We start from the raw sequence: 16834 nt of genomic DNA, 5'->3' as shown, positions 1-16834 counted from the left end.
TCAATATGTGTGTCATGTTTCATATTTAAAAAGTTAAGGAAAAAATATATATACACAGCAGAATTGGAAAAAAGAACAAAAAGCTATCAACAGGCCAGAAACTTCGAGGAATTTCTGAACGCTCCCAAGCAGATGGACTCCAAATGACAGATAAGCCAGTGAATGCTGAGGACTCTGCCGGCACACGAGGAGCTCCTGAGAAACGGCTGGATGGGCTTCCCCGCCAGGCCCAGGGATGTTCCCGGCTCAGAGTACCAGGCGAGCTAGGGGCAGCTGGCAGGGGCATGCTGCAGGCCTCCAGTTCAGGGCCTGCCTTCACACTGCCCACACACTGAGCAGCTGGCTGACATCTGCTCCCAAGCCTCATTCTCACTACAGAAAATGGATTTTTTATCTCCGTGGCTTCCAGTGAGAGGCAGAGAAAGGAGTAGGCTGGGGCCCCAGCTAACATTGTACTGCTACAACAAACAGAAGAAAACTAAGGAAATGCCCAGCAGATTAATGACACTCCCTGATCCACTCTGCCGTCAGAACCACATCTTCCTGACACCCCTCTGGCAAACCAAGATTCCAGGCACTTCTCCAGAGGCAGCACGCAGAGCTGCTCCCCACAGCTTCCACCCTGCAGGTTCATTTGGGGATGACAATTCCAAAGAGGGTCGGGTTGTGTCACCCAATGTCCACAGCTACCTGCAGCCCTCAGAACAGGTCCAGCCTGCCTGTCACCTCCTGGCCGAGACACTCTGGAGAAAAAGCAACCTCTTCTCTCCCGTGACCACTCACCACATCCAGGCCCCAGACCAGAGACGCTAGGCAGGCTAACAGTTTGTTGCCTCAGGCAAGCTAATAAGTTGGTGTCCCTTCAAGAAGATATTCTTTAAATATTTATCAAACATTTTTGTGAATTTGGGTTTTTATTCTCCATATAAAATATTACACCTAAAATTCATACAGAGACTCAAGGAACCCTAGGTAGCCAAAACAATCTTAAAAAAGAACAAGGTCGAAAGATTCACACTTCCCAATTTCAAAGTTTACTACAAAGCCACAGGAATCAAGACAGTGTGGTATTGGCACAAAGATAGACAAATAGATCAACGGAACAGACTTGAGAGTCCAGAAATAAACCTACGCATGCATGGTCAATTAATTTTCAACAAGGATGCCAAGGCCATCCAAAGGAGACATAACAACATCATTAAAAAATGAGGCTAGGTCAACTGGGTAGCCACACACACACAAGAATGAAGTTGGACCCTTTCCTCACACCGTATGTAAAACTAACTTGAAATTAATCAGACTTAAATGTAAGAGTCGAAACTATAAACCTCTCAGAAGAAAGCAGAGAGGTAAATCTCTGTGACCTTGGATTTGACCATGGATGCTGAGATGCGACACCAAAAGCACAAGGAACAAAAGAAAAAAATAGATAAATTTGACTTCATCAAAATTAAAAACATCTGAGCTTCAAAGAATGCTATCAAGAAAGCAGATCAAAAAACCCACAGATTGAGAGAAAATATTGGCAAATCATATATCTGATAAGGACCTTGTATCTAGAATATATTAAAGAACTCTTACAACTCAATAATAAAAAAATAAGCAGTCCAATTTGAAAATGGGTGAAGGAACTGAATAAACTTTTCTCAAAAGAAAATATACAAATAGCCAATAAGCACACAAAAAGATGCTCAACATCACGGGTCATCAGTGAAATGTAAATCAAAACCACAATGAGATACCACTTCTCACCCACTAGGATAGCTACAATTAAAAAGTCAGATAACAGCAAGTGTTGGAGGTTGCGGAGAAATCAAAACTCTCATGCTAACGGGAATGGAAAATGGTGCAGCCACCTTGGAAGAGGTTGGGAGTTCCTCAAACAGTTAAACATAGAGTTATCCTTTGACCCAGCAATTCTACTCGTAGGTATTTACCCAAGAGAACTGAAAACACTTGTCCACACCAAAACTTGCACATGAATGTTCACAGCAGAGCATTATTCCTAACAGCCAAAAGACAGAAACAATCCAGATGTCCATCAACTAACGAACGGATAAAGAAAATGTGGGGTATCAATACCATGGAATATTATTCAGCCATAAAAATGACTGAAGTACTGACACATGCTACGTGAGTGACGGCTGAAAACATTATGCTAAGTGAAAGAAGCCAGTCCCCCCAAAAAACACATATTATATGATGCCATTTACAGGGAAAGTCCTGAATGGGCAACTCTACAAAGACAGAAAGTAGATTAATGGTTGCTTAGGGCTGGGGGAGGTGGGGGAGGCAGGAGTGGTAGGAATTGGGGTAATCAGCTAAAGGTGCAGTGTTTTTTTGGAGGTGATAAAAATGTTTTACAATTGACTGTGGTGATGATTACCCAACTCTGTGAATATCCTAAAAACCATTCAATTGTATACTTCATACAGTAAATTGTACGTATGTGAATTATATCTCAATGAAGTTTTTTCAAAAGTTCACAAATATATTAATAAAATCAAAAGAGATCATGCTGAAGGAAGAAAAAACTTAGGTACCCCTATAATGGTTCCTTCAAATTACACCAGATCTTATAAATAAAGAAGACATCCCTTGGAGGAGTTGGGTTCCAGCCCTGGTTTACAAACTCCCCTCCCCTGAAGCCAGGCCACCTCCCTAGAAAGCTGTGTAGGGCCAACTAATGCTATACACCCCGTACTGGGGACTAGGGCTTGAACTCATGCGCCCACACACACAATACAGAAACCATAGCATGTCCTGTATGGCACTCTCGCTGAAGGGAGTTCTGCTCAGAACAATGGTGTCTCTTTCTATTTCCAGAGATGCTGAAGCTCCCTTTAAATGTTTGTCTCAGGGAATTGCCAGCTGGGCAGCACCTTCCTCTGGTTCTACCGGGGCAGAGCCCACTGGTGAAGGCCACGAGCTACCTGCTACGTTGGGGACATGCCAGTGAACTGAGGAAAACTTAGCAAAGACCTTCACAGTTAACGGAGTCCATGTTAGCTGGCCAAACCAAGTTTGAATCCATAGCTAAATACTTCCATGACTTCTTAAAATGACAGAATCTCAGGTTCCACCCCACACCTATTAAACTGGAATCTCTGAGAGACGATCCTAGGGACCTGTGTGTTAGCAGGCTCCCCAGGTGCTTCTGACGGCTGGCCAGGTTTGGGAACCACTGATAGACATCTTCATTCGTGAGCAGACAAGCAAAAATCACTCAGCAGCCTGAAAGGGGAGCGGCGTTCGTCAAGGAAACAGAGTTAATGCAGGAAACAGGAGAGAACTTTTCCAGCGTCGATCAGTGTCCTCGGAGAGATCTGAGAGGACGCTGCAGACATAAGAACAGGAGGCTCCCCGCCCCGCCAGGCTCCTGCCTGCCCCACGCACACTCAGGTCACAGTCACTGGTTCAAACAGCAAGCTTCACTGATACTCACCCAACCCAGCCCTGAGGCCAGGGCTGGGCAGGGCACCCACCCCCTGCTGGGCTGGACCCTCCCCAACTTCCCAGATTTGATTTATTCAGTAGAAGAATATGGACTGATGCAAGGAAACAGTCACATCACACAATTAAGGAGAAGAAATGAGTTACAAACTGTACATAGGATAGGATCTCAATTCTGTTAAAATCAGACAAAAACAAACACACACTCACACACAGAAACAACTCTGGAAGGATATAAGCCAAAATGTTAACAATGGGAGTCACACTACAGGTAATTTTCACTTCCTTCTTTTCACTAAGTTTTCAACAATGAATACATCTTACCGTGATAATAAGGAGGGAAAGACGACGAAACGTATTTTTGCTTTTTAAACAGGACACAGCTAAGGTAATGGGGTTTAACAGTTCCCTGACACTCTTTCCCGACCACGCCAGCCCTACCAATTCAGATCAGCCCGGAAACCTCCCTTGTTTGGCAGAGTCCCACATCCCAATGCAGTTAACAGGAACTGCCTGCAAGGTCTGGGAGGGTTCAATGTGATAAGGCAGGTAAAGCTCTTGACACAAGGCATGGCTCACGGTAAGTGCTCAACAAACAGTGGCTAGTTAATAACTCTTGCTGTTCTCCTCCACCAGCTGGACCAGTGAATTCCAGGATGCCAGACCACAGGCCATTTCGACGGGCCAAGCCACTGCTTTTCCATCACTCCCTCTGCCCCTAGAGAAAAAGGCAGGTTGTGAAGAGCCAAGTGTGCCGAGAGGTAAGCCTGAGAGTAGGAGAGCCGGAATCCCAGGGAGGGCCTAACTCCCTGGGTGCTCTGCCTTTGAAATCTGGTCAAAGTCCAGTTATGTGGCAGTAACTGCCCCAACCTTCATCAAGAAAACTGTACACAAGTTCCCCAAAAAATGTGCTGGACTGGTCGTTTCCCCAGGCTTGAGCTCAGGTACCAGCTCTGCCCTGGCTCACAGGGAGACCATCCTCTCTCTGGATCTCAAGTCTTCAGAGAGGAAACATAAGCCCCTCTCCACAGGGAGCTGCAGAACCAGTGAGGAAAGGCAGGGCTGTGAAGGGCTGTGTTCTGGGACAGGGTTGTTATCTGTACTATGGCTCCTCGGAAGGTGGCTTTGCCCAGACCACTGGGGCAGTTGCTGCCCAGTCGTTCTTGGGAAGAACCCAGTCCTGCTATCCAAGGGCTTGGGAACAGGAGCCTGCTGCCCATTTCTGTCAACGTCAAGCCCCCAGGCCAGCCCCATGTCCCTCCTGAGAGCCTGGTGGTTCCCAGAGGGGAGAGTTCTCCCATCTCAGCTGGAGGTCAGATATCCCTTGGAGCAGTCACACTGCAGCTTCCAAGGTGAGCCCAGAAGGAGCCAAGGCCACCTGGGCTGACCTGGCACCTGTCCCGTCCCTGAGCCAAAGGAAACAGGACGGAGGAGTTCTTGAGATGTAGTAACAAGACCTTGGTTTAACCCTGAGCTGCTGGCTAATGGGAATTTCAGTGGTGACAAACTGGGTCTCTGAAAGATTAACTGGGGCGTGATTATTCCAGCCAAGTGAGGCAGAACCAACCGCACTTGGCACCAGCAGCCAGGCAGCAGATTGATGCCCAGCGGCTTGCTCGCCTGAGCCTGTGCCCTGAGCCCCTCCTGGGCGATCACAGGAGAAAGGGGCCCAGAGGAGGTGCCCCTCAAACGAAGGATCGCCAGCGCGCGGCCTCACCTGTCACCATGGGGTGGCCCTTTCTGGCCGCTGCAGCAGGGTGGAGCGGCCGGCCCGAGCGGGCACTTACCAAAGGTGGTGAGGTAGAAGGACAAGTCCGGGTGGGCACGCCGGCTCCCGAGGGAGACGCGGTGCAGGGCGCGCTCCATGGCGGCCGCTGGGGCCACAGCAGCGCCTGTAACCCGAGGCGTCTGTGTTGCTCCGCAGTAACCTAGGCAGCAGGTCCACCGCCCCCCGCGCCAGCCGCTCCTAGGCGGGCGCGGGAGGCCGGGCTGCGCCGCGTTTGAACGGGCCGGGCGCGCCCGCCCTGATTGGCCCGCGCCCGTTTGAATGGGGAGATTTCCACCTGACCGAGCAGCCACTGGGCCGGAGGGGAGGCGGCCTCGGCGAGGGACGGCAGGCCTCCCCCAGGAGCCATCAGGACTGGGCGCCCACACCAGGGCTCCTGGCTCCAGAGTAGAGGTGCCCACCCCGGAGCCCCTGGCGTGCCCACTCAGCGAGCTCGGCCTGCTCGCCCAGCTCCCCCAGGCCAGCAATTAGCCAGGATTTTCGGATGCTTTGAAGCTCAGACGTGTAATCACCCAACCTAAGGAAGGGCAAAGGAGCATCCTCCTGGCCCAGTGCAGTGGGATTTAGCAAACTGTTCTCCACACTTGGGCCAGCCGCGCCCACCAGGCTGCAGCCCCTTCCCAAACCCTGCCCTCTCCATGTCCCTCTTGAGCCTCCTCCTGGGTGAGAGCAGCCTGGCACACGTCCAGACCAGAGCAGCTTGCTCCAGCCAGCCTTCAGCCCCCCATCCGCAGCCTGGTGCCATGGGACAGGAGGACTGGCATCAGCATCTGAGGAGACAGGAAGGTACAGGACGCGGAGCGAGTAGGCGCCTTCAGTCTCCAGAGCCTGGTGCGAGCAGGCAGAGCTGGAAGGAAGGTCAGCCCCTCACTGCTTTGTCGGCAAACATTCCCAGGCTGCCTCCCGGGAGCAGTTTCACACCAAGACATCTGCTCTGCACATCTCTGACTGTGGCTGCCGTGGGAGGGAAAGCTGCTGGTCTCGTGTAAAGCTAAAAATGGGAAGCGTCGGAAGTTGCCAAATGGATATTTGCGGCTCAGTGATCCACTCAAGGTTGGGGAATGCGAAAGAGAAAGTAGGGAGCAAAGTTATAAGTGAGTACCATGTACCAGGGGCTGCGCTGGGCAATTTACACACATCCTCTCATTTAATCTTCACACTAACCCTAGGAAGTATCAGCCCCAGTTTACCAGGGATAAGTCTGAACCTCAGGCAGAGAGGGACAAGGTGACTTGTCCGAGGTTGGCAGAGCTGAAATCTGAACCCAGGCCTGTGTGCCCCAAAGCCATCCTCCTTCTGTTCTTCCTTCCTCCACACCTGCCTCATGGCCAACAGCAAGTGGAGATAGCAGACCTGCTTTCTTGAGGCAGGTAAGGAAACTAGATGCCACAGGGCCAGCTGGCCACCAGCAGGGAGAGGAAACTGGAGAAGGAGCCCTGAAATCAGCAAACTAGTGGTCGAGTGCAAATGAGTCACATAAAGGCCGGTGGATTGTTGGAATCCTGGCACTTTGTGAAGCCCTGGTCTGCTCTTCTTCCAACCCCCACACCATGAGCACTGCCCTTAGCAGGGGCAGGCCTACTCCACTGGCCCCAACCCAATGGCAGATGGACTTACCTGCACCCTGGACTTGAGCATGCCCGATCTTCCTTCTGGCTGGGGAAGTCTGAGTGCAGGCGTCCTTTCTGGGCATGGAGATATCCTGGCTCTGCCACTCCATCCGGCCAAGGAAAATGGGCAACCTCAGGTTCAAGCCACAGGATGCAGACAGGACACGGAGGCTGTGGTGCTGTAGACCTGCAGGAGCAGGATGGGAGCATGAGATAGGCATGGCCCGAGGATGCTCCCTGAGAGGGGTGTTCACCCCCAGTAGGAATTAGAAAGCATGGGTGTTCCAGAGCCAGGGCAAAGGGAGGTCCACAGGGAAGAGGAGAGTGATGTGCCCAAGGTGACAGTGCCCCTTCATACTCTGCGAGGGACTACTGTAGAGCCTGCACTGGGGAAGACCACCACGGACTCAGGAGGCTGTGAGTGACCTGCAGGTGCACAGTTAGCGGAGTAGGAGCCAGCAAGAGAGCTGGGCAGAGTTGTACTATCTGAATGTGGCCTGGGAGAGAAAAGACTGGGGCCCATAATGGGCACTTCACACTCACCCAGGACAAAGGTCCCACTGCCTTGCAAGCTCCCTCCTGACTCCTTCTGCCCCACTCGGCAGCTACGCTATTCAGTTAGGAGACTCCAACGCCATCCTGATCCTGATCTGACCCCTCTAGTGGCTCCATCACCACCTTCACCACCAACAGTAAGGCCCCCTTACTTAGTGGGGCAATGGAAGCTTCCTTCTCTTAAAGGGGCAGGTCTCTCTTTTCTCAGGAGAGGGAGGACATTAGTGAGTGGAGTGTGAGCAGCGACACCGCAGGAGAGACTGACCCCATTAACCCACACTGCTGTTCACAGGGGACATCCAGAAAGGATCGAGGTTATGGCTCTGCTTTCCCCAAGAAGGCAGGGGAGTTTGAGGACCACGCCTAGCTTTCTGACATGCCCTGAGCACTCTAGCACCCCCTGGCCCTGGGCCTTGGTATCTCTCTTACACCTTGCACAAACTCCACACGTACGTAAAGATACTACACACACAACACAAACACACTCTGCACACATATATGTACTATAACATTTCCCATGTATATACACAAATACACCATATACATACCGTGTAAATTAACCAAAAAAACCTTAAGTTGGAGTGTGGAAGGCCTGAGGGGGAGCTCTTACGCCCTGGCACACATCATCAATTACACCCAACAGGAAGCAAGGGCGGCTTGCATCTTGGACAGGATATAAAACTACTGACGGAAGATTTCTCTCCCCACCCGGTGACAGCCCAGCCAATGAGAAACGCTGCAGCTCAGCCAATGAGAAGGCACTGCAGCGCTGAACTGCTACTTTCCCCCAATGCACTCTCATTTAGAACAGCCCTTCCTACTCCCTATTTTTCTCTATACAAGCCACTCCCCTCCTTTGTTTGCTGGATTTACCTAAGGTTTGCCATAGGGTGCACACCCTGAATTGCAATTCTTTTAGCTACTCCCGAATAAATTCATTTTGGGGATAAAATAACAGGCAAATTTTCTTTTTAAGTTGACAACACACACACCATATATACACACACACACCACACACACACTACATACACGCCTCACACATATATACAAACACATCCCACACACTATACATGCATCCTATGCACATGTACAAGCACATAGACACACACCACACAAGCACACACACAAAACACTTAAATACACCACATACGTAAACCACATTCACACACAATGATTGATTATAGGCATTTTTAAAGACTGACTATCTAGAAGAATAGGGACTATTTGGGTTCAGAGCGAAGGAACTAAAGGTATTCATTTGGGTGCGTTTCACGTTAGTTATCAAAGAATCAGTGCCTTTTAAGATATCATCTGGCCCAATATCCAAAAAATTTTGAAAAATAATAATAAAGTGGACTAGGATGGTAAGCAGTATTATAATAATGTAGTATCAGAAAGAAAACAAGCAGATCAATTGAACAGAATAGAAAGTTCAAGGGGAAAAATGATTTTATTTAGAAAACAAGAAAGGTTTTCAAAATCTTTTAAAGATTGATTTCAAAAAATTAGAAAAGGACCACATTAATTAACATGAAAACTTTAAAATAAAATAAGAGTTAAAGTTGAAATTTATTTTTAAAAAATAGACTTCAAAAATAAAATCTAAGTCTGGTTCTTTGAAAAGACCAATAAAATAGAACTCTGGAAAAACAAAGAAAACTACACATAATCAAGTTTAGGAAAGAGAAAGATAGCCAAGATACAAACGTAACTCTTTAAATTGTAAGAGAAAACCATTGCAACCTTATTCTATAACTTGGAAAATCTGGGGGAAAAATGGATGATTTTCTAGAAAGTATTCATTGCTAAAACTGATACAAGAGTTGAAATTTTTAATAGATCACTAACCATAGATAAACTACAAAAGGAAATCAAAATTGTACCTGACAAAACTATAGAAAACCTAGATAGTTTTAGAAGCCAATTCTGTAAGACCTTCAAGAAACAGATAACGCCTATGTCATTTAAACTGGTTCAGAACTGGGAAAAAAAAAAAACTGGAAGATTTGTCAGTGCTAGCTACAAGGCTAGGCAAAGACAAAAACCAGATAATGTTAGCAACAGAAAACTATAGACAGAGAGAAATTAATGAAATAGAAAATATACATAGAGAAAATCTATTTAAAATATGACAAAACTGGGCCCACATTCTCTAAGTTTTGCCACATTCCTTTTTTTAAAGAAATCTCTCATTTAAATACAATGCCTCCCAATTTTTTAACATTGGCTAGTCATTCAAAATTTTAAAAATATTATGTAGGCCAAATAAAATACATCTCTGCCCTATAACTAGTTTGAAATCTCTGCTAGACGAATCTTATTAATATAGACACAAAAATCCTAAATAAAATATTAGCAAATCAGATCCAGCAGTATATTCGTGATGAAGTGGTATTCATTCCAGGAATGCAAAGATAGTTCAAATCAGCGCAGGGGATGGCAAACAACGCCTATAGGCCAAATCTGGCCCACTACCCATTTCTGTACAGCAAGTGAGCTAAGAATGGAATGAAAAAAATTAAATGCTTTTCTATAGCCATAAAAAATAATATTTTTTAAATTAAAAAATGAATTTAAAATATTTATAAAATATATAGCAAATATGTATATATGTACGAAGAAGTCTTTCAAATCAGTAAGAAGAATATAAATGTACCAGAGAACAAGAATAATCATTGCACAAGAGAGGAAATGTGATTGACTAATGCATAAAATATTAGTAACCTAAAGAAGAAAAAAGAAAAAGATCATTTGGTCCCCCCGTTTGCCTTCAGGAAGTTCAAGCATTTGTATTTATAGAGGAGGCAACTAAGATTCAGAGTGGTTAACTGAATCTGACTGCTAAAGTAGTAAAGAAACAGTAGAGAAACAAGAATCCAGCCAAAGAACCACTACAGAATGTCCTCTTCCTCCCCAATCCTGCTCAGAGTGGCTGGGCTATAAACCAGTAGGCCTGAGACCTGCAGGGCTACTGACACAGGAAAATCCAATGCAGCAAATGTTTGCTAAGCTAAGCACCTCAGTTGTGCTGAGCCTCACACTGAGCGCTGGGGATACAGAAGTGAACAAGAGGGAGTTTACAGTCTAGTGGGAGATTGGCTGAGTGTTCCACTAGAGGCAACATGGCAGCCTCTGGAAAAACAGATTAACGTCTCACTTTGTCTGGGGAGCTGGGCAGAGCAAAGTGGTAAGGAAGTCAGAGAAGACCTCTGGAAGAAAGTGACTCGAAGGATGATTTAGCCAAGGAAAGGAGGTGAAGGAAGGGTTACAGGCAGGAAGAACAAAACACACAGAGGCCAGAAAATGAGAGAAGCATTGACATTTGAGGAACTGAACAATGGGAAGTGTGGCAGGGAAGTTAGAGTGTGTGGGAGGAAGTAATATACATGAACTAATACACAAGAAGGTAAACACCATACAAGGCATCGTATATTATTAAAACCAACTTGGGCTTTATCCTAAGAGCAAAGGGCAGTCTCAAAAGATTTTAAGCAAGATCCCAAAAGGCTTTAATTTGTATTTTAGAAAGATGCCTCTGCCTAGAGTGTGAAACAATGGATTTGGGGGGAGGGGGGGTAGAATGAGGGTTGGAAGCAGAAAGTAGTTAGGTGGCATCTTTTCCAGTAGTCCAGGAAAAAGGCGATAGTGGCCAAACTGGTATAGCAGCAGTAGGGATGGAAAGAGGTAGAATCAATAAGACTGGGTTATTGATTGGAAGATAAAATGCCAGGAATCCTGGATCGAGAAATTAGATGTTCAGAAGAGCCCTTTACAAAAATGGAGAACATGGCAGGGAGGGCTGAACTGAGGGGAGACATGATGAGTTCAATGATGTGAGCCTGCTAAGGGTGAGTCACCTTTGTGCTGTCCAAGTGAAGGTGTCGAGTGAATTGTTGAATATATTGGACATAAATTCAGGAAAGACCTTAGGCTGGAAGTATAAATTTAGAATTCCCAGTGAAGCCATGGGCCTGGATAAGAGAGCCCAAGGAGAATGTTTAACGTGAGAAAAAGGCTCAGGAAAGAACCCAGAAGACTACCAACTGAAAAGACAGGAAGAGGAGGAAAGGCCAAAAAGAGAGAAAGAAAGCCAAGGAGTGTATTAAGAAGGAGATAATCGTCAACAATGTGAAATACTGTAGAGAGGTCAAGTAGGCTAATAACTGAGAAGTGTCCATTGGATTTAGCAACAATGCAGTCATTGTTGACCTTCCATCCCAGAATAAAATGCTGGGAGGCAACAGCTCCACATGAATGAAAATGTACCAAATTCACTCTAAAAGGAAAAATACCCTGGGCTCAAATCCAGAGAATATTCTTGGGTCAGGTTTTTTCTTGTCCTAAATTTAACCAGCTGGACTGCTTTGTTAAGGGGTATTTTATTCACCCTTGAAATGCAGGATTTGCCTTTTAAAAGTATGTCTGCAATTCATCTTCACGGTAGAACACAGCATCTTAGGGTTAGCGGTTCTCTACAGGAGCAGATGTTAGTGGCTGTAAATACCACTGAGAAACTTTAATTTGCCTCAGATGTAGAAGCCTTTGGTGACCTAAATACACAAATAGGGTCTAAGTGGGAACCAAGTAAAAAAATGCGAGATTTCAAGTGAGCTGAGAGGTGTTGTTTCAAAGCAGAAGAGGCCAAAACCTTCTCTGCCAAAGGAATGTGAAATAGTAAGCTGAGTCTGAAAATAAAAGCCAAAGATTTGACAAGAGCCAGAAAAGAAAAGCAGAGGGCCCTGTCTCTCCTAAAATGGCTCCAGGTCCTTGTAGTTGTGTTGGAAGGCCTTTTTAAGAAGCACCCCTTTTTCTGGCGTGATAACAAGCAACTTGGCTAGGTATAGTGAAGGGCTCCAGAGGCCCTCAAAAAGGTTTTCAAACTAAAAGAATAATGTAACTTCTGCTTCCAGCCAAGATGGAATAACAAGGACTGGATTTTCCCTCTCACCTGAAACTCCTAAAACAATGAACACCTAAAACAAAATATATGAAACAATGGTTTTCAAGATATGACATCAAACAACGAAGGGCAGTGATCCCTGAGAAACAGAAAACCAGCCAGGTGAGCCCCAGGGCACTTTCTACAAGGGAGAGGGAACTCAGGCCAACTCCAGGTCCCTGAGCTGAGTTTCTCAGGAGGCCAGGCAGCTGGAGTTCACAGGACAGAGTCCCAGAGAGGGAAAAGCTGCGCAAAGAGACAACTCAGAGATCCGCAGAGGATCTCCCCTCAAATCTTCAGCTAAGCACTGATGAGCTCATGGGTGTGAGCACAGTACCCCGAGGCTGAGGAAAGAACCACCGAAAAGAATTAGAGGGAACAACCCTGGAAGCTCGCACAGAGCCAAGAACAGTTCTTATTCTCATCAGCCAGAGTGGAAAGACTTCCTAATTCATGGGGCATTGGGTAGGTACTCAAAAGGATTTTGCCTCGGTTGTGGGGAATAATTAGCCTTAGGCTAAATGATGCTCTGGTCCCATCCAAAAATGCTTAAAAGCAAAACCCAAAGGATCAAAATGTTTCTAAGTAACTTAACTGCATCCCAGAAGAAGCTCCAGAATATCTGTAGGAATACAAAAATAGCCAACACCCAACAAGGTAAAATTCACAATGTCTGGTGTCCAATAAAAAGTTACCAGGCATGAAAGAAGCAGGAAAATGTGACCAATAATGAGGAGAAAAATCAATGGAAGCCAACCCAGAAATGACACAGATGATAGAATTAGTAGACAAGCACATTAAAATAATTATTACAACTGTATTCCGTATGTTCAAGAAGCACTTTAAGAGCATGTTAAGTAGAAACGTGGAAGATATAAGAGACCAAATCAAACATCAAGAGGTGAAAAATATAATGTCTGAGATGGAAAAATACACAAGATGGGATTAACAACAGATTAGACACTATAGGAAAAAGAAAAAGATTAGTAAACCTGAAGACATAACAATAGATCCATCCAAAAAGAAACACAAAGAGAAAAACAACCACAAAAAAGAACAGAACATCAGTGAGCTGTGGGACAATTTCCAGCGGCCTAATAGACATGAAATTGGAATCCCCGAAGGAAGTAGGGGACAGAGAACATATTTGAAGAAATAGTGCATGGAAATTTCCCAAATTTGATGAAAACTATAAACCCACAAATCCAAGAAGCTCAATGAACCGCAAGCAGAAGAAACATGAAGAAACGTATACCAAAGCATATCATGATCAAATTGCTTAGAACAAGCGAAAAAGAGAAAAATCTTGAAAGCAGCCAGAAAAAAACATACTACATACAGAGAAACAAAAACAAGAATGACATTGGACTCCTTATCAGAAATATGTACCAGAAGACAGTGAAGTAACATCTTTAAAGTATCAAAAGAATAAAACTGCCAACCTAGAGTTCATTACCCAGCAAAAATATCTTTCAAAAATGAAGGCAGAGGCTGGCACAGTGGTGTAGTAGTTAAGTCCACGTGCTCCACTTCGGCAGCCTGGGGTTCATAGCCTTGGATCCTGGGCGCAGACCTAGCACCACTTGTCAAGCCACACTGTGGTGGTATCCCACATAAAATAGAGGAAGATTGGCACAGATGTTAGCTCAGCAACAGTCTTCCTCAAGTAAAAAAGAGGAAGATTGGCAACAGATGTTAGCTCAGGGCCAATCTTCCTCACCCAAAAAAAAAAAAAAACGACAAAAATAAAGATTTTCTCAGAATTACAAAAGCTGAATAATTCGTCATTGACAAACCTGAACTACAAGAAATGTTAAAGTTTTTCAGGCAGAAGGCAAATGATACCATAGGGAAGGCTTGATGAACACAAAGGAATGAAGAGAACACCAGAAATGGTAACTAGGTGGGTACCTAGAAAAGAGTTTTTTCTTATTATTTAAATCTCTTTAAAAGTACCAGGATAAGGAACCATTAACTAAAAAACACCCAGAGCTCTCTGCATCCTGGAATAAATTGTTCTATGTTGCCTTGTCTACATTCTGATGAGATAATTGCAAGAAGCAAACTCCAGGGAAGCTATTAGCAAGTTAGCGTTTGCAGTCATGTGGGAATGTGGAACCTACTTAAGGAAGAAAATAATATGGACATGTTTAGTATAAAATGCAGCAACCACAGCTAAGATCTGTGGCTCAGCTGGCTTGTACTCAAGCTTGAATATAAGGATCATGGAGAGCAATGCCTATTTCTGGATTAGTGTACTGTGAGGATGAAGAGCCCTTCCAGTGGACAGTGGCAGATCACACAGGGACAGAGGTCACAAACATTCCCCAGGGAAGTTTCAGTGGGAACTAGGGAATATGTCTAGTTGCTTTTACTGGAGCTGTAACTGAGAGAAGTGGCACATATTCCCTTTGCTTCCAGATTCTTACCAGTCACTCTTGGACCCCTTTTTCTGCCCCCACCACTCTACTGAAACTGTTCACTCAGAGGTCACCATTGACTCCCTAATGATGAAAATCACATCTTCTTCTCAGTCTTCAGCCACCTGGCCTTAGCTTTCCTCCCACTTCTCTGATAATTCCTCTTTTTATGGCTCTCCTGCCTTCTGGTGAGAGAGTGTTACCCACTCTGCCTGTTAGTCCCCTTTCTTCCTCAATATTCTCCCTCTCCAGGATCTCATCCAATCCTGTTACTACACTCGCCTCTTCTGATGATGACTCCCAGATCTCCCGCCACTCCAGAGCCTAGGGCCACCTCTGCTTTGACACACCGACCAATAGTCTCCTTCCTCTCTGCACCCGTCCTCTCCCTGCTGCTCACCCAGACTGTAGCCCTAACTGTCTGCTTCCATATCTTTCTACCCAACTAGACCGTGAGCAACTCTAATGCGGTGACTGCGATGTGTCTTCTTAGTGGCTGCCAACTGCCCAGCCTAGTGTCTGGCTCATATCTTAAAAAACCACATCTTGCCAGAGAATTCAGATCTAGAATCAGCATATAAAGCATAGATTGTGAACAGCCAAAATTACCCTTAAATAAGCCCTTAGTCACTCATAACATATACACGGTATTGTAAATCAAAAGGGGAACAGCAAATTTACCTTCCCCATCTTGCACTCCCTCTGGGATGTATTTTCACTGAGTGGCAGAGCTGGAACAGCCCCCAACAGTTGCATTATGTGCTCTCTGTCACTCTCTGCCACTTGTGCTTCATTTTTGGACCCTGCACATTGCTTGAATTTCCATAAGTGCAAAGCATATATAGCAATAACTCCACTGTAAAGGTTTGATGAATTAATTCTTTTATCTTTCCTTAAACTGGTTCTTCCTTTTGACTTCACAATTTCTGATAATGACAGCACCTCACCGAATCAGGCTGAAAATTCTTTGACTCCTTCCTCTCCCTCACTCTTTCTTTCCAGTTTTCAGGTTCTTGCTAATTCTTTCTTTGCACCACATCCCTTTGTTTCCGTTCTTATGGCCATCTACATAATCCAGGCCCTGATCACCCATCTTCTCTGATAGCCTCCTAACTGGTGTCGCTGGTCTTGCTGGTCTCTGTCAAATTCATGTTTCACTGCCATTGCATTAACATTTCCTAAAGCACTAATTTCATCCTATCGCACCCCTATTCAAAGCCATCAGTGGCTGTCAAATAGGGTCCACTCTCTCCAGCCTGGCAGTTGAGACCCTGAACAATGTAGTCACAAGCTGTCTCCAGTCCTACCCTCCACCCTTCCAGACAGGACACTACACTCCTTACACATCCCCCAAACTTTTCCCACCTGTGTCACTTCCCTCCACCTAAAGGCCACCTCCACAAACATCTCCATCCACCAAAACCTGACTCAGCCTCAGATGGTAGCATCCAAATTGCCAGCTCCTTCTTCTCATCACCAGCTCTTTCTTTGTACCACTCAGCTCACACTGCTACATTGTATGTTCCCTAGAGAAAGGAGATATGTCATCTGGGTTTGTTTTTTTTTTTTTTTGAGGAAGATTAGCCCTGAGCTAACTACTGCCAGTCCTCCTCTTATTTTGCTGAGGAAGGCTGGCCCTGAGCTAACATCTATGCTCATCTTCCTCTACTTTCTATGTGGGACGCCTACCACAGCATGGCGTGCCAAGTGGTGCCATGTCCACACCTGGGATTCGAACCGGCGAACCCCAGGCTGCCAAGAAGCAGAACGTGCAAACTTAACTGCTGCGCCACCGGGCCGGCCTCGTCCTGTGTGTTTTTTATTCATTCACTCGTTCAGCATATATTATTGAGCATTCACAATGTTGCAGGCACTCAACTAGATGCTAAAGATATGCAGTGAAGACAGATGCCACTCACAGAGCTCATAGTCTGGCCATGGAGGACAGCAACTGACAAGCTATGAACCCAGAGAGGCTAAGGGAGGGAAAGTGAAAGAGGGGAACCCCACCTTGAGGGTGGTCGGAAAAAGCTTCCCCAAATAAGTAGCATGTAAGCTGAGACCTAAAGAT

The 16834-nt window shown here is 45.7% G+C and overlaps 1 protein-coding gene across 1 annotated transcript in view; it reads right to left on the bottom strand.

Moving 5' to 3' along the window:
• The window catches only part of RGS3 (regulator of G protein signaling 3), a 117800-nt gene extending 112454 nt beyond the window's left edge, over nt 1-5346 (bottom strand). The window contains exon 1 of the mRNA XM_046668459.1: nt 5241-5346. Coding sequence (XP_046524415.1) covers nt 5241-5319 — 79 coding nt within the window. The 5' untranslated portion in view covers nt 5320-5346. The remainder of the gene's footprint in view (nt 1-5240) is intronic.
• Between the last annotated feature and the right edge of the window lie 11488 nt (nt 5347-16834).

This window comes from Equus quagga, chromosome 1, assembly GCF_021613505.1.
Source record: "Equus quagga isolate Etosha38 chromosome 1, UCLA_HA_Equagga_1.0, whole genome shotgun sequence".
NCBI lineage: Eukaryota > Metazoa > Chordata > Mammalia > Perissodactyla > Equidae > Equus > Equus quagga.
This window is presented reverse-complemented; position numbering and strand designations above follow the sequence as displayed.